Source organism: Haliotis rubra, unplaced genomic scaffold (assembly GCF_003918875.1).
Source record: "Haliotis rubra isolate DU_JTF1 unplaced genomic scaffold, ASM391887v1 Scf293, whole genome shotgun sequence".
NCBI lineage: Eukaryota > Metazoa > Mollusca > Gastropoda > Lepetellida > Haliotidae > Haliotis > Haliotis rubra.
This window is the reverse complement of record NW_025766961.1, coordinates 459,419-486,017: the sequence shown is the minus strand read 5'-3', so window position 1 is coordinate 486,017 and position 26,599 is coordinate 459,419. Positions and strand designations below refer to the sequence as shown.

The 26,599-nt window shown below is 39.2% G+C and overlaps 1 protein-coding gene and 1 pseudogene across 1 annotated transcript; one reads left to right on the top strand and one right to left on the bottom strand.

Moving 5' to 3' along the window:
• Positions 1–1,061: 1,061 nt before the first annotated feature.
• Positions 1,062–26,061, top strand: LOC124282127 (dual specificity mitogen-activated protein kinase kinase 6-like). Its single transcript, XM_046718096.1, is given in 10 exon segments — positions 1,062–1,277; positions 17,554–17,608; positions 21,060–21,225; positions 22,342–22,461; positions 22,767–22,883; positions 23,198–23,377; positions 23,956–24,033; positions 24,870–24,954; positions 24,957–25,008; positions 25,803–26,061. Coding segments are annotated over 10 exon segments (1,077 nt in total). The 5' UTR covers positions 1,062–1,204; the 3' UTR covers positions 25,954–26,061.
• On the bottom strand, positions 25,016–25,199 carry LOC124282153 (annotated as a pseudogene).
• Positions 26,062–26,599: the final 538 nt, after the last annotated feature.

The following is a 26,599-nucleotide window of genomic DNA, read 5'->3' as shown; positions in this document are numbered from 1 at the left end:
CATGTCTCTAGGGTTTTAAGAGCTGTCTCTTGAGCAGTATACCCAACTCACTCACTCCAATCACCATGCAAATGTCAAGGGTAACAGAACTGACACAGCTTGTATGCATGATCCCTGCCATGGTACTACTGAAAAAAGTCTTTCCAGAATTCTTTCCTGATATTGAACAAAGCCAATTTGAAAATATTTGGAACCATTTATCAGACAGTTTATAATATTACATAACATGCAATGGCATTTAATTTATTTCCATGTTGCTTTGACAATGAATGTACAAAATAATGTCCAGTGGCATGAATTTACATGAAATTATTTTTGAAAGATATATATTTAAGAGAAGAGATTGTACATGAAAACATTCTAGGGGAACCACTGCATTCTGGGCTATTTGTGATTTTGTTTACATGCTCAAAAGGTTCTTCTGTTTACTAGCTCTGCCTCACCATAGTGAGAGCCATTTTCATTTTCATTTTTGCATTTTGGTATGAATAAAAGTAATATAAAACCTTAATCATGAGATGAGTTGCAGCTGTCTGGTGTAGGTTTCATCTGCTGCTGGTCATGTGATGCTGAGTTGTGAGTGATAAGTCATTTGTCTCATTGTGTTGCAATTACACCATCAAAAGCAAAAGATTCCCAATACCCTCTGTCACAAATCACTTCATATCCATTGCATATAAAAAAATTAAGCAGTAGGTCAATACACTTGGTTAAAAGCTCATGAATGAAATTCTTACGGAATTTCTACACAGCTTTTAGGTCATAATAAAGGTTATATTCTAATAGCTTATACGGAAATAAGTGTTTTAGAAATGAAAGGATGGTATTTGTTTCCAGGATTGTTTACCCGTTCTTTAGGAATATGGATAAATGTATATGTCATATTATTCAAGGGAATTCCCTCAGCAATATGCCCTTGCTAAATATCAGCCAATCAAATTGCAGAATTTAGCCATATGCTGCTTAGTCATCCCCAGGCCTGAATGACTGGTTGGAGTTGACTGACTTACTCAGCCAATGAGAAGACAGCTTTTATAGGATATGAACCAGTGGTCATGTGTTGTAGCTATGTCCTGAGTAAACAAGGCATGCTTCTAGGAAATAGCACTGGGAATTCACACACGGCTGACAGGTTGTTTTGTAACTAGGCATTGTTTTACATTTCTCTGCCACTTGGAAGCTCATTGTAGCTGGATCCATATAGATGCAGCATTTAGAAACTTCCCTGGAGAGTTTGACGATTGATCCAAAGAAGGCAGGAGGCGGGATGAAAAGTCGTAAGTGATCTGTTTATCTTGTTAAGGTGGGGCACTCCTTGTCCTGACAAGCGCATGTGGCTGGTCCACACACGTGGAAGGGAAACTTATTATCTTGCCCACATGGCTATGGGGCAGGTATCTGGGTCACAGGGTCACCGTGGTGCGGTCAAGCAGAACCTGTGTGTACAGGAGAAGCTGACTGGGGTCAGTTATTAGCCATGTCTAGCCAGTGGTGACCAGTGACAAGGCCTGACTCACAATGCACAAAGGTTCTGCTTCTTGATCAGGCATTGAGACATGGGGTGTTGGGATTTCGTGATAGTAATTACAGTTCGATGGTTATATTTATCATGCTGACAATGGAGGGATTGGTAGTATCAGCATACCTGAGCATGTACATCTGTATTTGACAGCTTGTTTGTTTAATGCTCTCCATGGAGTCTTAAGATCTTATCTTCGTGAGAATATATCTGAGGCATAGCTGCAGAACCGCTCTGATAATCTTGTTTTCATTGGGAGAAATTGACTCATAATCATTTGCATTCTGCCCATGGTCAGTGATGGGACTTGGTAAATATGCAGCATAAGAAGTTGTGTTCATTATTTGCAGGGATCTGGGATCCTAAAGGTTACTGCTACTGTATTTTTCTAGAGGTGTGAAGTCTCTAACTACTCATACTTGGTTATGGCAAGGACCCCTGAGCGTTTGAAGATCAAAACTCTGGAGCGAATATAGATTATTATAATATTTGAGATATGTTTATGGCATGTGTCATATTAAAGGGTAGAAAGGATTAATATAGACTTAGAACAGCAGAAAATATAACATTGTTTGGTGTTCCCAGTGGATATTTATACAGGTTTTTTATTGTCACCATCTTATCCTTTTTGATGTGTGTGTACATGCTTTGATGCCTCAACGTCTATTTTTAGCATTGACATATTGATGACATGGTCTTTGTAGTTTCATACAAACAAAGATTGCCCGAATCGTGTTTGCCAGATTTGGTTGACAGTTTGTTTTCCATATTTCAGCTCATTGTTTAGTGTTGCAGTGTACTCTTCTCTAACCACAGTCACTGACAGGTCAGTGAAAGGGTTCCCGTAAGCTGAAATGCTCATACAAATTGATAATTGAAAAAGTTTCCTATCTGGCTCAACGGACCATTTTGTTGTTGTTGCTAAAGGGTGCATTTTCAATAAATTCTAATCACAAGTGAAACCACAAGTGACATTTTGCAATACTGAATATGTGGTTGTGACTTGTTACTCAATGGGGGCTGTCACAACACGAGCCATTGAACTGATTAAAATGTTTCGAGGTTCTTGCTATCAAATCCTTCTGCTGACACTCAGCTGACTGTCAGCTGACAAGGTGTTTGTGGCTGTTGGTATTATTCCTGAACAGTAGAGGGTGGAGACTCTTACATTGGCAGAGTATGTGATAATAGAGGCTGCATAGTAGACCTGTTTGGTGGTGAGTCACTCGTGGGGTTCCTCAACTGGGTGGGCTGAGAGGGGATTCCCGAATCTGCGTTGTCTTGATCAATGTTGCAGCCGATCAATTCTGATGACCCCTCACAGGCATATGTGGGCCAGGCCATATACAATGCAGGTTCATAAGGTGTTTCTTCAAGGTTGATGAACCATATCAAAATGAAGCTTTGAAACTTGAAATCTGAATGCTTCAAGTAGGGAACATTTTCACAGCTGAGTACATATCATCATGGACAATTCACTATTTGCAGAACTCTTAATTTCAGCAATTATTGCAGTAGATGGTCACTGGTTGAGACTTCTGGCTTTATCATTAATCCTGGTCCTGTGGCTTGTGTTATCTTCAGTACTGTGTGGGGTAATCTGCTTTAATGGTTGGAATCTGCTAGCTGATTGGGCTGATAAGCATTGTCAAGGTGATTGCAAACTGACATTTCTTTCTCAGAGCAATCTCAATTTTAAGAAGATACTCTCATCAGCTTTTCCTTCTTGAAATGACAAATGTTAATACACAGAATAAACTATTGGAAACTTGAAATCATGACTGATTTCCATGAATGCATGTTGTAACCCTTCAGTAAAGCTTTGTAATATTTGCTTTTGATGACAGATACTCTGTGATCTCATGTAAGTTGTTTTCTCCTTAATGTGTAGGAACAAATGCAGTCAGTATTATAAAAGTTTCTCATTTATAACCAACAGGGTGAAACTCTCACCGGTAGGCATTGATGAAATCAGTAATCAGGTCACCACTGATTGTACAGTGTACACCTGTGTATATGGTAGAATGTGATCCAGCCAAAATTGCAACCTGATGCTTAGTACAGGAAGAAATTAGGGATTTTGTGGGGAATCTGGAAACTTGGAACACCATTCCTTGGGACAAGGTTTCTTATGTCTTTGAAAGATATGTTATGAAATGCTTAGCTATTTTGGATGATGAACATGCTTGTCACTCATTAGAATTGACAGAAAATAAATGCAATAACAAACTTTCTTTCTTTGGAAATCAAGATGGAAAAAATCACATTGTTGTCAGTTGTGAAAACAACATTTGCATGTTTTGCATGTATTACAGCGTAACATATCTTTACAAATATGATAAGATCGAACCACAAAAGAGTGATTGTGTACAGGTCATATTATGTAGCATGTATTAACATGATAATGTGTTTTGTTGGTGTCTCCACATCAAAGTGTAACTATTTACTGAGCAGTAACCAATAACACAGGCCCACTCCTCAATGACCTGTATTTGTATGTTAACAAGTACAGATATCTATCTGGTGTAGGGATATAACAGGACCTCCTGTGTCGGTACTCATTGACACTTGACCTGGGTCATGTGACTTGCAGTTTGTCTCCTTGAAAGGAATGCAAAGTACCTTGCAGGTGTTGAGTTGCATATTTTGTTACAGAGGTCTATCTGATTGGTCAGAGTTTTGTTGTTCAGTTATCTTAAGTAAGTGAGTTAAAATTTGAAGTCACATCTGCAATATTTTAGCCATATAGTGACTGGAACAAATAGTACCCATTAGAGTTATGTTATGGCCCAGATACTTTGTTTCTTGTTTATAGAATCTCTAGGTCTTGGTGGGTCATATCTGCAAGAAAAAGGTGATAAAGTACAAAGATAAAAACTGTCAAGTTAATTTCCTTGGAAGGATGAAATTGAGAAACATTCAATTAATGTGCAAAGAAATATGTTTTTAAAACAAATTCTTATTGAATTAAAATTAAAATGGATGGCAGATTCATTGGGAATTCTCTCCCTGAATATGTATATGCAAGCAACTGATAACTTATTTCGGTTATCATAATGTTCTTTATATTTAAAGTCATCTTGAAATAAATGTTAAAACAGCATGAAGATGTTCCAAATTAGCATATATTTAATTCAAAACGTTAATATTTTAAGGTCAGGTCCTGCCTTTCCATCATGGTGGTTGTTATGTCTCCCCCGAAGGGTTGGGAAACATACTGGTTTTGTTTGAGTTGCCGTCGGCGTTCCCATTGTTTCCGGAACATAACTCAAAAACTACTTGAACAATCTTCGCCAAATTTGGTATACTGCCCTTCCATATCATGTAGATGTGCCTTTTGGGGGTTTGAGGGATTTTAATTATTTTTTTTTAATTTCATTTTTTTCTGTTTTCATGGCAACAATTTGGACTTTGTCTTTTTGAAGGGTAAAGTTCGTTTCCAGAGCAAACTTTTGAAACTAATAAACTAATTGACCCATCTTCACCAAATCAGGTCACGCCGACCGCCTCCGTGGTGTAGTGGTTAGAGCGTCCACCCGGAGAGCGGAATGTCGTGGGTTCGATCCCCGACTGTGTCATACCAAAAGACATTAAAATATGGTACTTGTTGGTCCCTGCCTGGCGTTCGGCATTAATGGGTACAACAAGGACTGGTCGGTTCGGAGTCAGTATAATGTGTCTGAGTGGGGTATTCATGCTTAACTGCGGCATGGTATCTCAGTGGGCTAGCACTATAAAACCAGCTTAAGTCTGGGCTAGTACAAGCAGCCGCACATACACATAAACACGCATGCACGTCGTCATATGTGCGAAATATTCTCAAGGACGACGTTAAACCCAATCTCACCTCACCTCACCTCAGGTCACGCCAATTATGAGGCAGAAACACCCACTGGAAGCTATTTATAGATGTATTGATGCCAAAGTTATGTTTCCAGCTGAACTTGGTTGTGTCAGGACTGATGCACACAATTGTATTTTGGGAGTCATTACTTGTCACACTGCATCCAATGCCAGTGGATTCTTTGTGATGTGTGGTTTGATTTACATGCAGGATTAGGAGGATGTAATTATGAATTGAGAGGTCTATATTCTTGTACAACAACATGTTTTGTTAAGGCTTTTAATCCCTTGATAGTTGTGTGTGTACATATAATAGACAGGAACTAGACATGTTGACTAACAGATGCTTTGTTCCTTCACAATTGCACCAGGATGTGACAGACTTACTTGTACATATTTTTTCTTGATGTCTGCTTCTCTGATCTCCGTGTGATCATGGTGATGAAGACTTTAAACTCATAGATGTTTGGTTGTTTGTGATTTCAATACATTGACTGGGATGCTAACCCTTAAATATATTTTGTTGTATGTCTTATTATTGAAGTAAAATATGTGAAAATCAAATATGTTTTGAAAGTTAATTATTTTTGCAATAATTAGTTCGTGAGCTTAGTTTTAATCCACACTAGGCAATATTCCAGCTATATGGCAGCGGTTTGTAAATACTCGAGTCTGAACCAGACAATCCAGTGATCAATAGCATGAGCATCGATCAATAATCAGCAACAGCTGTATGTAACAGCAACGTTTGACCTTATACTCGCTGCAAATAGAAATTCATTAGGTTTGCTTTTGTTGTATTTCTTTTCAAATTCACTTTCTTAGGATGTTTGATGAAAACAAGCTCGATTTACTCTAGTTTTAGACAGTCAGGTTCATGATGAAGACTAAAAGAAAGAGTTTTATGGTTTGGGGAAAACACTATTATTATTATTTCTTGAAATTTCAGCCAAACATTTTTTTCTATGGCATTTTCTACAGACCTCTGATTATTTACTCTACATGAAAGTATGTTTGACTTAGCTCATACAAAACATGCTTTTCTTTAGTGTAACCCTGTGAACTCCTACAGTATGAAGTATGCATAACCAATCAGTGTTGCAGTTTCACACATTAACTACCCAGTGATTACTGGGCCTGGCAGTGGCATCAGAAGCTGCAGCATTTCTGGACATCTGACCCCAGACTAACTAGTCTCTGAAATGAATATATTTTACAGAAAAAAAGCTCATCGTTAAAAAAAATGAAATATAATGAAAAGGAGCCCTTAGACTTGCTACATTTTCTGGACAATTGTGGGCTTTTGGATATATATTTGCATCAGGGTCTGTGTGACAGACTTATCTGACCCATGAAGATCCGGGTTAGAATTGATCTTCAGTAACCTACACTTGTTGTAAAAGGCAACTAATGGGATCAGGTGGTCAGGCTTGCTGACTTTCATCGTATCCCAATTGCGTAGATTGATGCTCATGCTGTTGATCACTGGATTGTGTGATCCAGACTCGATTATTGACAGACTGCTGCCATATAGCTGGAATATTGCTGAGTGTGGCAAAGAACTAAACTCACCCACTTCGGTACATCTGGTCAGTATTGTCACATCCTTGTGGAGAGACTAAAGCCATGAGAATTATCCTTTGTTTGACCATTGCTCAACTGTAAGCATGTTTCCATGTGCAATTTGGTATGGGATGAGTTTGTTATAGGATTTAACATAGAACTAATTGTTTCTTCAAGAAATGGATGAATATTGATTTACATACTTCTGGAAGCTACTTTCACCATGTTAGTGTCAGTGGTTGATCATGTCATTGTTTGACAAAAAGGCAAATCAGTGCTATATTGAAGACATTAGAAGTGGTCAACTGGTCTGTGCTTTCACTTTGTGCTGAATGCTTTAGTCTTGCACAGAATCTGTACATTTCAGGATCATGCATGCTTTAGTCTTGCACAGAATCTGTACATTTCAGGATCATGCATGCTTTAGTCTTGCACAGAATCTGTACATTTGAGGATTGTGCATGCTTTAGTCTTGCACAGAATCTGTACATTTCAGGATTGTGCATGATACATTCTGTACAGATTTGTCTTGAACATATACATATAATATTTGCTTGAAACTACAGATACTTCAGCTGCAGTGATTTACATGGTCATCCATTTATATCAGCTTGCACAAGTCAATAGGTTCTGCTGGAAAATCTGTGTCACAATGTAGCGCAGTGCTATGCTATCAATAATTCAGACAAACATCATCACATTCCCTGAAACCTGCACCCATGGGAATTATTGTATAGAAACAGTGTCTAGTAACCTGCATGTGTTTTGAATACCAGAAATGAGTTTGTGTTGTCTTCTGTGTAGGGTCATCAGGGGAAGATAACCGCCGTCACCTACCTGACTAAATGTGTTGTAACAGTGCTGTAGTCAGTACTCATACTGTTGACAACTGGTCTGCTAAGGTCCAGACACATCCCTTACCATATTGTCGAGGTCAAGACACATCCCTTACCATATTGTCGAGGTCCAGACACATCCTTTACCATATTGTCGAGGTCCAGACACATCCCTTACCATATTGTCGAGGTCCAGACACACCCCTTTCCATATTGTCGAGGTCCAGACACATCCCTTACCATATTGTCGAGGTCCAGACACATCCCTTACCATATTGTCGAGGTCCAGACACATCCCTTATCATATTGTCGAGGTCCAGACACATCCCTTATCATATTGTCGAGGTCCAGACACATCCCTTACCATATTGTCGAGGTCCAGACACATCCCTTACCATATTGTCGAGGTCCAGACACATCCTTTACCATATTGTCGAGGTCCAGACACATCCCTTGCCATATTGTCGAGGTCCAGACACATCCCTTGCCATATTGTCGAGGTCCAGACACATCCATTACCATATTGTCGAGGTCCAGACACATCCTTTACCATATTGTCGAGGTCCAGACACATCCCTTACCATATTGTCGAGGTCCAGACACATCCCTTACCATATTGTAGAGGTCCAGACACATCCCTTGCCATATTGTCATGGTCCAGACACATCCCATGCCATATTGTTGAGGTCCAGACACATCCCTTGCCATATTGTCACGGTCCGGACACATCCCTTGCCATATTGTCATGGTCCGGACACATCCCTTGCCATATTGTTGAGGTCCAGACACATCCCTTACCACATTGTTGAGGTCCAGACACATCCCTTGCCATATTGTCGAGGTCCAGACACAGGCCTGACCACTGTTCTAAGGTCCAGACACAGGCCCGACCATGTTGTCTAAGGTCTAGACACAGGCCCTACCATGGTATCTAAGGTCCAGACACAGGCCCTACAATATTGACCTAGGTCTAGACACAGGCCCTACCATGTTGTCTAAGGTCTAGACACAGGCCCTACAATATTGTCTTAGGTCTAGACACAGGCCCTACCATGGTGTCTAAGGTCCAGACACAGGCCCTACCATGTTGTCTAAGGTCCAGACACAGGCCCTACCATGTTGTCTAAGGTCTAGACACAGGCCCTACAATATTATCTAAGGTCTAGACACAGGCCCTACCTTGGTGTCTAAGGTCTAGACACAGGCCCTACCATGTTGTCTAAGGTCTAGACACAGGCCCTACCATGGTGTCTAAGGTCTAGACACAGGCCCTACCAAGTAACCATGGTGTCTAAGGTCTAGACACTGGCCCTACCATGTTGTCTAAGGTCTAGACACAGGCCCTACCATGTTGTCTAAGGTCTAGACACAGGCCCTACCATGTTGTCTAAGGTCTAGACACAGGCCCTACCATGGTGTCTAAGGTCTAGACACAGGCCCTACCATGTTGTCTAAGGTCTAGACACAGGCCCTACCATGGTGTCTAAGGTCTAGACACTGGCCCTACCATGTTGTCTAAGGTCCAGACACAGGCCCTACCATGTTGTCTAAGGTCTAGACACAGGCCCTACCATGGTGTCTAAGGTCTAGACACAGGCCCTACCATGGTGTCTAAGGTCTAGACACAGGCCCTACCATGGTGTCTAAGGTCTAGACACAGGCCCTACCATGGTGTCTAAGGTCTAGACACAGGCCCTACCATGGTGTCTAAGGTCTAGACACAGGCCCTACCATGGTGTCTAAGGTCTAGACAGGCCCTACCATGGTGTCTAAGGTCAAGACACAGGCCCTACCATGGTGTCTAAGGTCTAGACACAGGCCCGACCATGTTGGTTTGAATCCTTGATTTGTTTTGATTGTTTTGTGTTAACTGTGGGGCTTCCTGGTTAGAAAATGCTGGCTATAAGCATGATAAGAGATGACTTAGTTAAGTGAGCGATCAGCTTATCAACACGTCGCCGTTATGAAGCAGGTATATTGGTGAATGCTGGCCATACACATAGTTTGGTGAGTGCTGGCCATACACAGTCTTAGTTTGTCACCACTGGAGTGCTGGCCATACACAGTCTTAGTTTGTCACCACTGGAGTGCTGGCCATACACAGTCTTAGTTTGTCACCACTGGAGTGCTGGCCATACACAGTCTTAGTTTGTCACCACTGTAACTGCTATTGCTAAACTTGCATCACTTCAGATATAACCTCCCACATTCCAGTCATGCCAGGATAAGCTAAATACTGTCCATGCAATTTTTGACCCAACTCATAAAACTGCAGTACTTGGTATTTGCAACTTTTGATCTTCTGACTTTAGTTACTGTGCACCTGTTTTCAGTGCAGTTGTACTCATTGATTGTTGCTGCAAGTCAGCTGCTCAGCTGGGATGTACATGAGTGCAGTAGTCATGTGGCAGGGACTTATTGATTGACAAATAACTACAACACTTGGTACAAACAAGGAGTCACAACACCTCATCTACATGTGCCCAGTTGAGAGTTTTGTGCAAGAGCGTGTCACAGATGATGATTGTGTTGGTGCTGTCATTTTCTTCTTAGTGGACCCGTCAAGGTCTGGGATAGAATATTGGCCTTCAGTAACCCATGCTTGTCGTAAGAGGCCACTAACGGGATCGGGTGGTTAGGCTCGCTGACTTGGTTGACACATGTCATCGTATCCCAATTGCGTAGATCGATGTACATGCTGTTGATCCCTGGATTGTCTGGTCCAGACTTGATTATTTACAGACCTCTGCCTTATAGCTGGTATATTGCTGAGTGCTGCATAAAACTATACTCACTCACTCACTCACTCACTCACTCACTCACTCACTGAAGGGTCCATGTCATGATAAAATTGCTCTTTGTTAAACATTCACCTGTTACTTCAGGGGTCACAGTAAGGCTGCTCTTTGTTAAACATTCACCTGTTACTTCAGGGGTTGCTGTTTGTTAAACATTCACCTGTTACTTCAGGGGTTGCTGTTTGTTAAACATTCACCTGTTACCTCAGGGGTCACAGTAAGTTGCTGGTTGTTAAGTGAGGTTCTGGTGTCAGTGGTTGTGGACTTGTTTTGTACATCCTTGCTTCACCTAGGGGGATGGAGATTATCAGCTAGGCAGACTGTCCCTTGGGCTTGTTGAGGCCAGTAAGTCATAATCATGGCAGGAAACCCCAAGTGGCTGCATCTAGCCCTGGAAGGACTGTTCACTGGTTCAGTGTGGTGAATGTGTACCTGGCTAGAGGCCCATCACAGCTGGGAAGACCAACACTCAGCAGTGACCCGGCTGATTGTGTGTCAGCTTGGCCTATTGACCTACTTGGCAATCCAGGCCACCACACTCAACACACAAGAACAAGTAATCACAGCAGTTGATAACTGGACAATCATCGAGCTGGGGATTTAGCTCATTTCACCATTCTATACAACACCAACTTTATGCGTGTAAATGTACAATATAAATATTTTGTTATATTTTCAAAGTACTGGAGCGTGTGATTCATAAACACTGACCAGAATGGTATTATCTTCATATTCTGGAAGAAAAGCATATTTGGCTCTGTTATGTGACCAAGCTGCTTTTGTTCTCTAGAGAGCACATAAAGCTTAATTGTCTCGTTTTCACTTAGACTAACAACTGTCTCTGAAATGAACATATTTTACAAAAAATAAAGTTCATAGTAAAATATATATATATATAATAAAAAGGAGCCCTGAGACTTTTCTCATTAAGCTGTGGTAATCTAGACTTGCCACATTTTCTGGACTTGCGTGGGCTTTCTTGGATATGTTTGCTTCAGGGTCTGTGTGACAGACTACTTTCCCCTCTGACCACACACATCTGCACAGCCAGGGCTTGCATTGATTGTCAGGAGCAGATTATACTTGAGGGGTTGTGGGGCTCAAGTTTGGGTAGTGTCAATAATAAACGAAACTAATTTGTTACTAGAAGTTAATGTTCAAGGAATATTTCATAACATGAAAATGCTAAAGCACCTCGGAACAATTCAATTTGTATGAATTTGTGCTATCCAGAAAGTTGTATAACTCACAAGTGAAGCTTGTGAGTCTGACTCTTCAGTGAGTAAGCTGCAATGCTGAGTCAGAATTTAGGAAATGCTGTCATTTTTGCATATTATTATCAGCTGTTAGTCTGGATAACAGAAATAGAACATCAATATTAACATGTCAGTGAAGTTACAAGCTATTCCAAAATTAATGTAAAATAAGAAATTAGTCATTAGATCTTATTCATGAAAAAAGAGACACACATTAGTCATGATTATTTCATGACAGTAGCTGTTGTCCAGGCAGCAGCATATGGAATATGCCCTGTATCACCTGTAGGTTGTCTGACAATTCATTCAGTTTATATCCCTGATGTGGGCGTGTAACAGCAAGCTGGCTTGTCTGAAGCCATGAGACTTGAGATATGCTCATATAAGGCCTGAATACACTCCACTGCCTAATATAGCCAAGAATACTATCAACCTGGGTAATGGTTAGAAATAGCTGCACATGGCCTTAGGTCTGGGAGCAAGGTATTAATAGCAGACTGATAACACAATTATTTCTGTACTGCAAAGTGAAGAATGGATAATTTAATCTGTTTGTCATGTGGCTATTTTAACAATGTTCCCAGATATGACTTTGTGGAGAAATTATGACCAGACTTTGCAGAAATGTATGTTGATCTGGCACCAGATGAGCTGCTTTAGAATCTATGGATCTGTGGAAGTTGGATTTAGACAAGGAAGTTGAGGGATATTTGAGTGGGAAAGGTTGGATCATGAAACCCCTTGTTTATGGTTCTTAGTGTGTAAATGTGTGGGAATTCAAATCTTTCCTGGATTTTATTACATGATGGATATGCTTATAAATCTATATCAGTTTGTTTCATATCTTGTGATCTTTTAGCTTCTCATCATCCTTGAAATCACATTTATATGTGTCCTAAAATACCAGTCAATCTTGAAATTGAATTTTATGTGTATTTGCTTTCTGGAGCCACGCTGACATGCACCAGACATAAAACAGCTAATTTAGACTAGGCCAGATTCTGGAAAAAGGCTCAAATAAGGATGTTGAGGCATTTTTTAGTAGGATCTTGTATCCGGACTATTTTACCTATTTAAAGGGTGCTGATCACAAAAAAAAAAATAGATCCCAAGCTGAGAAAAGTGTTTTTGAACCTCAAAATTGAAAAACAAAATGGCCACCAAAATCGCCTAAAATAGTGGTAGGTGTGCACAGTATTTTCGCCTGTGACTGTATCTCTATTTTATAAATTTTGGAAACTTGACCTTTTATGACATTTAAAGAATGCTGATCATGAATAAATAGGATTCCAAGCTGAAAAACGTTTTTTTTTACCTCAAATTTGAAAAACAAAATGGCCGCCATAGTTACCGCAAGTAGTGGTAGGTGTGCACGGTATGTCATCACCTGTGACTGAATATCTACTTTCTAATTTGTTTAAACCTGACTTTTTTACATTTAAAGGATGCTGATCACGAAAAAAAAGGATACCAACTGAAAAAAATTGATTATGAACCTCAAACTTGAAAAACAAAATGGCCGCCAAATCACCTTTTCAGTGGACAAAAATACTGAATGCTTAGATTGGTATATGATGAAACATAAATGACCGCTGTACAATTAAAATGTTAATATTGTTGTCACCACAAGATATAGAACTGCCTTTCATTAAAAACAAATAAATAGGATTTTGTTAAAAAATTATTTCATCCCAAAATGTTTTCAAAAATTATTTAATCAAAATTGTCATAAATATTGGGGGAAAATTGTTAACAAAACGTTTTAGTTGTTACATAGTTCAGATAGTTAGCAACACATTATGAAACATTACTGAACACAGTTGTAATTGTTTTAAATGTTTTTCAAAAAGGTGGTAATTTGACAATTCAAAATAATGTACGTCCCCTTTACTTTTGATGACCGCCTTTCTAAGACATGTCAAGTTGCTGGTGCAATTATTGTAAGTATTCCTCCTTTTACATTGGTATTTTTTAAATAGTGTATCTACTTTGGATAAGGGCAAATAAAAATAATAGAATGAAAAATATATACTGCATTTTCAGTTACAAAATGTAAGTGAAACCCTCATGTGCAAATCCTATTGACTGGAAGAAATGTATGTTTTGTCAAGATGTTAACTTTGTGATCAGCACCCTTTAAATAGGTAAAATAGCCTGGATACCGAATCCTACTGAAAAATGCCTCTTGCATTGCTTTTATCCCAAAATCGGTCCTAGTCTAATTAATTCTTTGATGATTGATTGTTGCCATTTTCAGAAATTTTATGTAAAACGAGAATCTCTTATTCTAGACAAGGTATACAAGATACCATTCCACTGTTGTGTGATTAATATTACATCTGTTAAGGAGATATTGGAAATGTCTGGGTTCATACTAGATGTCCTATTTGATTATCTGTGCTTCATAATTAGATAGAGAAATGGGAGTATTTTATAACACAAGTGCTGTGATGAGGTTGTAAGGGATTGCATTTCACCTAGCCACACCAGAACTTCAAAAGGATTGCTTTTCTATAGTTTGCTGTTGTAATAACTGTTCTGGCTGCCTTGAAATTTTCATTTTAAAGTTACACACAAGATACATTTATTTCCCACAGATTGGTACTGAAGAAATTTCATTCCAAAGCTGATTATACTGAATCCTTCCAACTAATAAATGCAAGGCAATTACATACTCTCTGTCCACTCATGATTTTATTTGTATTAAGTCTGTACACAAGAACACATTAGCCATCATCTGTATGTCAATTTTCAGTCAAGCCTGTGAAGATTACTAACAGATTAGTCAAGATAGTCAATGGGGCTCTTTGGAAGAGTCAGCCTTTTGTAGCAAACATGGTATTTTGTGCAAAACCTTTTGTGATGTTAATCGATATGAGCTCTGTGGCTCTGACTATCCCATTCACGTAATTCCTCAGCATGACCTGATTTGCAGTGGTTTTTATATTTTACGGATATTGAAAGTACCGCTTGCTCCCTTGTCCTAAATATCACCTCATTTTGCATATAGGCTTTTTGTGCTCACAAGGAAATGATACAGTCATGTAAAAAAAAATTACAACTGAATTCCCCAAGATTTCCTGAAACGGTTACATTGACCCTCCAACTGTAAATTGCCTAACTCTTGGCACATGGGCCTGCTAGTTGAATAGTCCCCAGATTCTGATAACAGCTGACTTGACAGGCCATCAAACCCCAAATGAAACTGATAGTTGCCTGTAGTTTCAGTCACTGGTTAGGCTGATCCAGAATGGATTAGATACAGGCTGCTGTGATGAAACTGGAATATTTACGATGTCTCAGCAACATTTCCTGGCTGTTATCATGGTCGTAGATGAGCTGTTTGTTATTGTTTGGATCACAGATCGGTCTGCTTTAACTTTCTTTTCTTTTTTTCTGCTCAATCTTATTAAAACCTGACTGCCTCCGTAGTGTAGTGGTTAGAGCGTCCGCCTGGAGAGCGGAAGGTCGCGGGTTCGATCCCTGACCGCGTCATACCAAAAGACGTTAAAATATGGTACTTGTTGGTAGCTGCCTGGCGTTCGGCATTAATGGGTACAACAAGGACTGGTCGGCTTGAGTCAGTATAAGGTGTCTGAGTGGGTTATTCATGTAGGCTGGCACTATAAAACCAGCTTCAGTCTGGGCTAGTACAAGCAGCCGCACATACACATACATACGCATGCATACGTCATATGAGCGAAATATTCTCAAGCACGACGTTAAACCCAATTTCACCTCACCTTATTAAAATCTGATTTTAGCTCTTGCTTACACAAAGATCTGAAGATCTCCCACTATGGGTCATGTCCATAAAACCTTCATCAAAGCATTGCTCAGCACAAGCCTAACAAGCAGAATGTCTCATATAATTGTAAACCTTTCAAAAGGTTAGCACAGCATACTCCGAACTACAGTTACAGCCTGTACAACTTATTTCATAACAAAAACACACCAAACATTGTCTTTATTACACCTCAGTGGGATAAACATTGGAATTGGAAGGGACTTCTCACAGCCCTTGGGAAGTACTGGAAAGTACTGACATACAACTTGGGACCATCTTTGAAACATTCCCCAATTTTCCACCCCCAAAAAATTAAAAAATTCCAGCTTACAGTTTATTTAGTGATTTTATTTTATTTTTATTTTTTCAAAAACAGATCTAGGAATGGAAGTGGCCTATTTAAGATTAGTGATATACAGGTTGAAAATCTGCTTTCCAATCAACTAATGTTGACTTCTTGTTAGTTGTTTCATTGGTCGTTCTAAAGTTACCTCTGGCATGACCAGTAATGGGTTGTCTTCCCATCTTTGTGTAGCAGTTGTGAGCATTATGATGTGATTTTAATGCCATTGCTTGTATTTTAACCATATGGCCTGGTAACCCAGGAAAGTTCATCATGAAGTCTGTAGGACAGTTTAAAAAATGGACAGAATAAAAAAATACAGGCAATGTTTATTGGCATCGTTTCATCATGTTCAAAGTCTGTAAATAAAAGGAGACAGTTTATTCGTCTACAGAGCCACCAACTGAGTCTGAATAGGCAAGATAAGCATCTGAGCCAAAATATACAATTAGGTTCATATATGTGAAGATTTGTGGTGGTGTTAAAAGTGTGTTTTAGAAGTGGAAACTTTAGATTTGCAATACATGATATATGACCTGAGGTGAAATAGAGCCTAGCCCCCCAAATTGTTGCCAGTAGCAATTTTCTGCCTAATGTTAAGTGTATCTTAAGGGCTAGTAGACATTCTGGCATTTTGTTATGTGTTCCTGTGCGTATTTATATTCAGGCTAGTGCATGCTCTAGGTTCTGCCCCTGCTCAATGTAAACAACATAAGTAAATGTGAAAATAGTATGCTTGTTGCTGAGTTATTTTGGGTCTACTCTTTTTAGAAATTGTTGTGAAATAATGATGATAATATGCCCAGCTATTTTTCTCAAGATTGCAGTTTTTGAAGACTGGCACATCTCTTATGAAAGAGCTTTTAATTTTTAATAAACAAGTAAATACAGATAACTCATGAGTACATATTTTCCTTTAAAACAGGTATTTCTGCAAGGATGGAAATTAATTGCATTAAATGAATGTTTCAAATTCTTCTAGCCCTTAGATACCTTTAAGTTAGTAGAACTAGAACTAATGCCGAATTCAATCTCACATGAAATGCCAATATGAAGAAAGTTTCATAGGATCCAGGTAGAGACAATGTATTTCAGATCAACTGTCATTATTAATATCATGAATGCTGATTATAAGTTGTACATGTTCAGCACTAAACAATCTTTGCACTTTGGCAGTGTGAGGTGGTGGGGTAGCCTAGTGGTTAAAGCGTTCGCTTGTCAAGCCAAAGACCGGGTTCAATTCCTGGATTTGATATTGCTGGAATATTGCTAAGAGCGGTATAAAACTAAACTCACTCACTCACTCACTATGACAGTATGGGAGTTACAGTTGTCTTATCGCTCAGATCACTTTGTGCAGGTAGATCCTGGGCACAATACTTCTCAGTTGTCCCCAAGTAGTCAGGTTCAAATCCCAGATTTAGTCAGTTTTAGTTCTTGCTTGGTCAGCAGCATAGCTGTGCTTATGGGTTTAACAGATATGTATGACCAGTTTGACTTTGGGCTTCTCAGAAGCTTTCAGACATGTAAATTGAATGCTGTTTGAAGTGTTGAAACTATTCCTTACTGTTTGGTGATTATTGTCTCATGCCATTTCTTTTGTTCCAGGGAGGGCACGGCTTCCTAAGATCACCCTGCCCGAAAACCCACCTGCCAGTCCACAGTAAGTCATTCATATATTGAGGGGTTCGCCCTGATGCGCTCATTGTGTATATTTGATTCAATATTCACATTAAAATATGTTGACGAAATGATTACTGCGTCACAGATGACACAAAAATTACTCACAATTTCAGAAATATGTACTTATCAACTGTTAATATGTTAGATCCTTTCATTTTGTAATTAAACACTGTGAAAACAAGAGTTAGATCTCGGTGACTGTGATCAGGGAATTCCATTATGGCTAAATATAGACATCAGATAGATCAGCCAATCAGCTTATTGCTGCCTAGAGGGACAGTGCAATTGAAATGCTGTCCTATTCTATTCCTAGCACATTTGGAATGTGGAGCGAAAAGAACTGACAAAAACTTAGAGATGTCAACAAATTTAAGTAATCAGGATGATGCAGACGAAGACATCAGTAGCGATGAAAATGTCAGTGAGAAGACAAAGGTGTATCATACTTTATGTGTGGCATGGCTAGCTGCATACGTTTGGCTACAGTTCGGGGGTCATGACATGCATCATTTGTACAAATTCTGGAATGCAGAATTATTTCAACAAAGCCAGGATGCAGATATTTCAATATAAAGTATTACATTAATTGTATTCGATTCATAAACTATGTGTCATCAAGCTACTGCTGATAAATCAGTGAAGATGATTATCAACAATTCTAGCTTCATTATCAAATTTGGGGAAAAGACATCTCTTTTGGATGACAGTTAGCCTATATCATTCTTTTTTGATTAGTTAATTTCCTTCAAAATTTTGTCAGCCCAGAAATGTTATTTGGAAACATTGCCAAACTATTAGCATTATGCTGAACATATTAACCTGCTCATAACAGCATGGGCATCTTTTGATCGTATGAAGAGGTTATTTTGTGTGCTGGTGCCATCAAAGCACATATGTAATATGTACTAAACAGCCCTGCTTTAAGCAATTTATTCTGGCCTTAAATCTCCAGCAACATGTTAGTTCTCTTTTTTAGTTCAGAAATGTGGGAAAATGAAAACATGGATGTTACAGAAGTCTGAAAACTCGGAACTGGTCTTTGAAATAGAATGTTTACATTCTTTTCTAGTTATTTACTTTGTGGACAACCTTTAATAATGACCTTCATATCTTTCTGGCTTAAACTTATTCCTGAAAAGTTGGCCAAATGCTCAAATATCTTATGCACTGAAAGCTTTTACATAAGGGATTTTCAAAAATATTTTGCATATTAGACTTGGTTGTAATGTGAACACAATCTACAAATGCCTGTGACAGTTGTGGAACAAATGATTTGTAACCATGTTTACCTATCAAGGCATGTCAGTGGACATTTTGTCTCTTAAGTTATGATATAGAGAGAAATGAGTCTCTTTAGAAGTAAAGCATTTCTATGGAAAAGATTATTAGTCTGTTCCTAAAAAGTATTACCACTGGAATAATACATTCACAATTAAAAAAAACATTAACTGTACAAGATTCTAAAATATCTGAAGACAATTTGCTGAATCATCAAACAAAATCTTACATAGCTAATCTTCTGTGGCTGTCGTTGTGACTGAAGATCTGTATATTGCTTCACTGTATGTTGCCTGCAGTTGTTGTGGGGTTATGGAGCTATAAATGATAGTGAACAGGGTATGAAACTCCCAAAAAATTCAGCCAGACCACAGGGCTTGTTGAATATAAAACGTGCCAGCCCTGACCAAAACTTACCTGCCCACAAAAATACTAATTTCCTTGGTATAATTAAACTAAAACTGATTAATATCTTCATATACATGTCTAAATTTTAACCCGACTGTCGGGCAGGTGAATTTGAGAGTCTGGCAGTCCGGGTTGAAAATAACCCGTCTCGGGTGGTCGGGCAGGCAGGTATTTCGAGTGAATCTCACTCTTCCATTGGAAATTATCAAAAGAAACTGGTAATGTTTTTTCTGAAATATCTTCATAACATGAATGAATTTTGAATTGCTGCGTTACAGTATGTAGCAACAATGCGAGTTTATTTCAAGAAATAGTTTGAACAAATGTATCATTATGCTATTGAGACAATACCAGTAAGTCTGACATCTCAGTTTGACAAATGAACTAAAATAGCAAAACTCCACATACTTCACATATTGTAAATGTACTACTCAAGAGATGTTAAAGAACACCCAATTCCTTCATACAACTAAAGTTTATGTCATGGTATGACAGATTAAAGGGACAGTCGTTTGACTGCTGTGAAGTATTGTTTGAAAACAAGAACCAATAACCTCCCAGACTTACTTAGCTCTATTCGCCCTATTCCGCAATTGAAGTTTCTGCTCCTGTGACCTGTAGGCTTATCTTATGAATAGAGATTTCCCTTGTTTGTAGACACTTTTGAGCAAAGCAAGCCTTTCCATGTGCTTTACCTATTAGTTGGCATAACTTTACAGATATGCCACTACAACTGCTACAGTTCGGTGCATGACCATATAGCTTTACACATCCAACAGACATTTCGCTAACTCTTTGCAGGGCTTCAGTGAGCATGGGGATGCTAAATATGCAGACAGGAATAGTTTTTCACTATATAATATATTTTCACAATGAACCTGAGTTTATCTTAATGTGTAGGCTCTGTGAAAATGAAACCAATAAAACGCACATGAAAGGACTGACAAAGATGCTAAGATGTGACTGGAGGTACATATCCAGCCACATAGAACTGGAGGATGATCAGCTTCATACGACTGAGGCTTTTATAAACACTGCTTTCTAATCTAAACAAAATGGTAGTGGTTTGTAATTTATTTGTTAAAAATACACAAAAGCTTTCTATTCATTTTGCTTCTAATGAAAAAAACTGAAGCTGTTAGGTAGACTGTGCAGAGCTCTGCTGATTGATAATTGAATCGAGCATAACCAAATTGTGTGATGCCACGTTGTAAATTATTTCATACATGATTTTTAACCTGTAGACAAACTGTCCCTTTAGCGAAGTAATAGCTCAGAAATGGGTGTTCTTTATTGCTTTCGAGTTTTAGGTTTATGATTTGACAGTTTGGGACCGTTTATTAGAGTTGACAAAAGTAAATTGTTTCATGAAAAGAACATATAGAATATGAAAAAAACAATTTTCAGTCTACACTTTTTGACGTTTTGACTTGTGTAATTTCATTTTACAATACTTCTGCCACAATTCATGGTTCAATTTTAATCAGAATTCTTGTTTTGTGGCTTATTGAGGTTATGGTCAACAATAATGAATGTTAAATGAAATAAGTATTGAGAGTAATAGAAAAAGTTTTCCAATATTTCTTATGACTAGAAGCCAGAAACATGTTTTAGTCTTCTGTGACGTTTGTTATATTTTGGATTACACGTTCTCAGTAAATAGCATTGTGTATTCATGTTAGTCCTTGATTGAATTCTGTTTGCATTTAGATACAGTGCTGTAATATTGTTGTTTTTCTCATTAGGCCTCCACGTCCTGATTTGAATTCAACAGCAACTTTGACAATTGGAGATAAAACAGTCGAGTGCGATGCTACAGATCTTGAGCCAATCAAATTGTTGGGCCGTGGTGCATATGGTGTCGTGGAGGAGATGCGCCATAGACCTAGCAATACCATCCTAGCAGTTAAGGTGAGGCTGCCTTAAATATGTAGTCATTGAGTTGGATGTTATGGGGATTTGGTGGCCACAATGACCTTGATGAATGGACACTGGACCTCCACGTCAATATGGATTGGGCCAAGCAAAAACTTATTGGTACTGATAAAGACACTGGTGGGATTCAGAATGTGCTCATATCATGTCTTTCTAAGTATTGGATAAGTGAGTGAGTGAGTTTAGTTTTACGTTGCACTCAGCAATATTCCAACTATATGGTGACAGCCTGTAAATAGTCGAGTCTGGACCAGACAATCCAGTGATCAACACCATGAGCATCGATCTACGCTATTGGGATACGATGACAGCGAGCCTGACCACCCGATCCCGTTAGTCGCCTCTTACGACAGGCATGGGTTACTGAAGATCAATTCTCACCTGGATGTTCACGAGTTAGTGTAGGATAAGTAGACAGTTGTTTACATTTGGAGTCCTATCATTACACAGATCAGGGAGACCCACTGGTCGGAAGTGCTGCCATTTGCTTTGCAGCTTTTTGCCCCAGAGTCATGTCAAGATCCTCTGGGTTTTCACTGTCTTAATACTAATTTGCCCTTATTTTTATGTTTGGTAGGTCAACACCATAGCTGTTGTGAATGTCAATGACTAACATTACTTTAGGGTAGAGTTGCTCCCTAGAAACCCATGCTTGTCTTCAGACATGGTGATTACACTGATTGTCGGTAATTTTACCCAGACAATGGTCGACATTGCTCATATTATCAACCACTGATTTGTCTGACACAACTGGGCCACAATGATACAGCTTGAAAAACTGCAGGGAAAAAACAAAAACAAAACAATTTAAACTAAAATTATTTGTTCCCACATTAAGCTGAGAACCTGCGTAACAACAGAACTGATGTTTATAGCTGTGTAAAGCCTTACCCACTAGGATAGGAACTTAACGTAGGAACCTGTGATTATTTTTAAACGGCATTGAGTAAATCTGTTATAACACAAATATGTTAGTCTGCAGTATCTGCAGGTACCATTTGTGTTCACAGGGTTCACCATTTATGTCCTGCTACCAAGCAGGTTGGTGAACTGGTACAATCAGTAACTGAATGCATTGGTGTTTTATTTCAGCGTATCATGGCAACTGTAAATAACCAAGAAACAAAGAGACTGTTGATGGACTTGGATGTCAACATGCGGAGTGGCTCCTGTCCATACACTGTGCACTTCTATGGAGCCCTGTTCAGAGATGTATGTACTATTGTAGAAATGATCTCATTGAGTGATTGTAGTATCTGTGTATATGTTCAGAGTGATTGTAGTATCTGTACATTGTTTCAGGGAATTGGAGTATCTGTGTACATCATTCTACAGTGATTGTAGATTGTAGTATCTGTGTACATTGTTTTAGAGGTTTGTAGTGTTTATATACATTGTTTCACAGCAATTCTGTACATTGTTTTAGGGGATTGTAGTATCTGTACATTGTTTTAGAGGATTGTAGTATCTATATACACTTTTAAGAGTGATTGTAGTATCTGCTCAATTTGTTTCAGGGGGATGTATGGATCTGCATGGAAGTGATGGAGACATCACTGGACAAATTCTACAAGAAAATATATTCAAATGGTGATAGAATACCAGAAGAAGTGTTAGGCAAGATAGCCTACTCTGTAAGTAGAATGATACTCACTTAGCGTTCAAGATATGCATATTCTCAATATCTTTTTCTCTAATTTCGTAGATTGCCGCAAATAGCTGTAATCTGACTGATGTGGCATAAATAAATAATTATTCCTTAATTTTCATTTACAAGAGACAGATATTTATTATGTTAACATTGATGTGTTTCCACAACAAGTGAAGATTATTATCTATATGCATCAGTTTCACATGTGCGGCTGATATAGAGGACAGGGAAGAGAGGTATTAAAGAGCTGTATGGCTTGAGGTGAAGTGAGAGTGTAATTGTTGTGTGTCATACCAGGTAGTGCAGGCCCTCCACTACCTACACACAGAACTGAAAGTGATACATCGGGATGTAAAGCCATCCAACATCCTCATCAACATCAAAGGAATGGTGAAAATATGTGACTTTGGCATCAGTGGCTACTTGGTGGATTCTATAGCGCGGACTAAGGATGCTGGATGTCGACCTTACATGGGGGTGAGCATGTTTTTCTCTGCATTTTGGAGGTGGATTGTGATGTCAAGTAGTTTCCCTAATGTTATTCTGCATTTTCCTTTCAAGCTGAAAATGAAAATATTGTGTTAAGGTTGGCCAGAACTTTCAAGACTTCATTCCAAACCATAGGGACACAGGATCAATTAGTTGTCAGTACCTATTGCTTGTTGTAGGAGGCAACTACATTACGTTGGAGGGATGGGGGCAGAGATTTAGCTGATCGCCTAGGTCCCAAGTGATGGGCAGTGGCATTAGATGGCTTAAGGCCGTAAACTTTCAAGACAAAAGGTCTTAATGTTTTTCAGAATCTTTACCCATTCAGTACAAACCCATGTCATCTCTGTATTCAAAGGGTCGGTGGGGTAGCCTAGTGGTTAAAGCATTGGTTCGTCACGCTGAAGACCCGGGTTCGATTCCCCACATGGGCACAATGTGTGAAGCCCATTTCTGGTGTCCCCCGCCGTGATATTGCTGGAATATTGCTAACAGTGGCGTAAAACTAAACTCACTCTGTATTCAAAATATTGCGCGGGTCTCTGATCATTCTCTGTACTTTTCAGCCTGAAAGAATAAACCCTGAACCCACGAATCCTGACTATGGCATCAGGTCCGATGTTTGGAGTCTTGGAATTACAATGGTGAGTTGGACCCTGTCCATCAGGGACAGTAAGTGGGGTCATGTTGGCGTGAACACACATACATACAGTCATGAAAAGTATGGTCGGTTCTGAAGCCAGGTCTTGTGACATAATGGTGAAAACTTTTTTATGAAAATTTGTGAAACGATTTGGGATTGGGCTACTCACATCTTACAGTCCCAGCTGCTGAAATTGAGCCCTGTCGCCAGAGCTTGTAATTGGTGACTAAGTGGGGATTGGGTGGTCATTTTGTGGGGGATATAGCTGGAATATTACTGACTGCAGTTTAAAAACTGAATAATGATGGGAGGTAACTTTGTGGGGGGATATAGCTGGAATATTACTGACTGAACAGTTGACCTGAATATGGATTGGGTGGTCACTTTGTGGGAGGATATAGCTGGAATATTACTGACTGCACAGTTGACCTGAATATGGATTGGGTGGTCACTTTGTGGGGGATATAGCTGGAATATTACTGACTGCACAGTTGACCTGAATATGGATTGGGTGGTCACTTTGTGGGGATATAGCTGGAATATTACTGACTGCAGTTTAAAAACTGAATAATGATTGGGAGGTATCTTTGTGGGGGATATAGCTGGAATATTACCAACTGCAGTTTAAAAACTGAATAATGATTGGGAGGTATCTTTGTGGGGGATATAGCTGGAATATTACCGACTGCAGTTTAAAAACTGAATAATGATTGGGAGGTAACTTTATGGGGGATATGGCTGGAATATTACCGACTGCAGTTTAAAAACTGAATAATGATTGGGAGGTACCTTTATGGGGGATATGGCTGGAATGTAACCGACTGCTGTGTTTTCTAGATTGAGATTGCAACCGGTGTGTTCCCCTATAGCAAGTGGAAGACTCCATTTGAGCAGATCAAACAGGTGGTGATGGAGGATCCCCCAAACTCCCCCCTGGACAGTTCACCCCCGACTTCGAAGAGTTTGTAGTCAAGTGGTAAGTCTCCACAAATACAAAACTCACCAAAGTCCCCGTGGATACATGACATGATAATTGAAAGACACACATTGGGAAATGTCAGGCTTTCAAGGAGTCAAAACATGGTTCTCGTAGTTTGGTAGACTGTCAGTTTTACCTGAAGTCATGGTGATGCATACTATAGAAATGATCCTTAAAAGTATGATCTTTTATCCTGAGACTCTTGCCATGAACATCTAAGATTATGCTGAAACAATTACTTTAAAAAGAAAGTATTATGATATTAGTTTGGCTAGACCATTATTATTCTTTACATTATTTTGAACAATGATAAAGTGATTTGTGAAAAAGAATAATTTAATATTTTATGAGATTTGGGTATTTACAGTGGGGGTGGGGGTGGGGTGGGGGTGGGTGTGGATGTGGATGTGGATGTGTGAATATGGGGTTGGCATCCCGGCAATAACCCCACATATGTAATCACTAAAATGCCATAATTCAGAGTTGTGCCCCTTATCTGTGCCAGTACCCTATTATCCAAGATTCACCCTAATTATGATTCTAAGTTAGCACTGTACTCGTGACCTTTACTGAAGTTAATTTGGGGGCGCGGTTGGCGAGCTGGCTAACTACCAGCGCCTTGAGCATGCACTAGTTGCCTGGATATGTGCGCTATATAAATATCCTATAATAAGGTATTAAATGTCAGCAATCACCATCACTTCAAATCCCATTCCACCTTAAGTTGGCTGCCATAAAGGAAATGAACTATTTAGTGTAAGATGTGATTTGACAGGTCACTTTCTTTCCAGCCTGAAGAAGGACTACAGGGAGCGGCCAAACTATGTGATGCTTTTGGAACACCCGTTCTGCATCCAAGCTGAAAAGAATGAAGTGGACATGGCTGCCTTCGTTGGCTCAGTTATAAAACGCTTTGGAGATTTAAATGAAAGTGTAAGATAAATTGTAGCTCACATTATCAACATCCGGAGCCATTCCATGCCAATTGTGGTGGTAAAAAGACCACATATCTATTTATTTGTAAGATACTCTCCTTCCTTTGACAAAGTCAGTGTTTCCTTATCCTGACTCATGCTCTTTTGCTTGTCTCCTTCCTCTTGCGAACATAGTGGAACACTTGTATCTCCCTAATTGAAGTTCCCTTCAATGTAAAATCACTAATTAGTACACCACGAGTTACCTCCCTTCCACAAGCGGGGAGCGAGCCACCTCTACCCATGTGCCTCACTCTCTCCTTCTTAGCCCAGTGAGCTGGGCGTGAGGCGCCTGTGTCTCCGACACACTATATCCTTTGATTATATTTAGTTAGTTACCTCGTATAGAGATCTATAGAGGTTTAGCTAGTATCTTTCAACAATTATATATTGATATTTAGTCGTGTTTCTACTGTTTATGCGGGGCGCCGTGCTGTTTCAGTGGATTACGTTGATAAAAATTCTGTACTGTTGCACATTCGTTTTATTCTGCTGCTGATCGCATTTAATATGCCCTAGCTGTACTGCGCCATGTTTCATGTGATTCGCGTTGCAGTTGCGATACTAATTTATCAATTCTACCTTTAATAAATAATTACTTTGCGTTTGAGGCA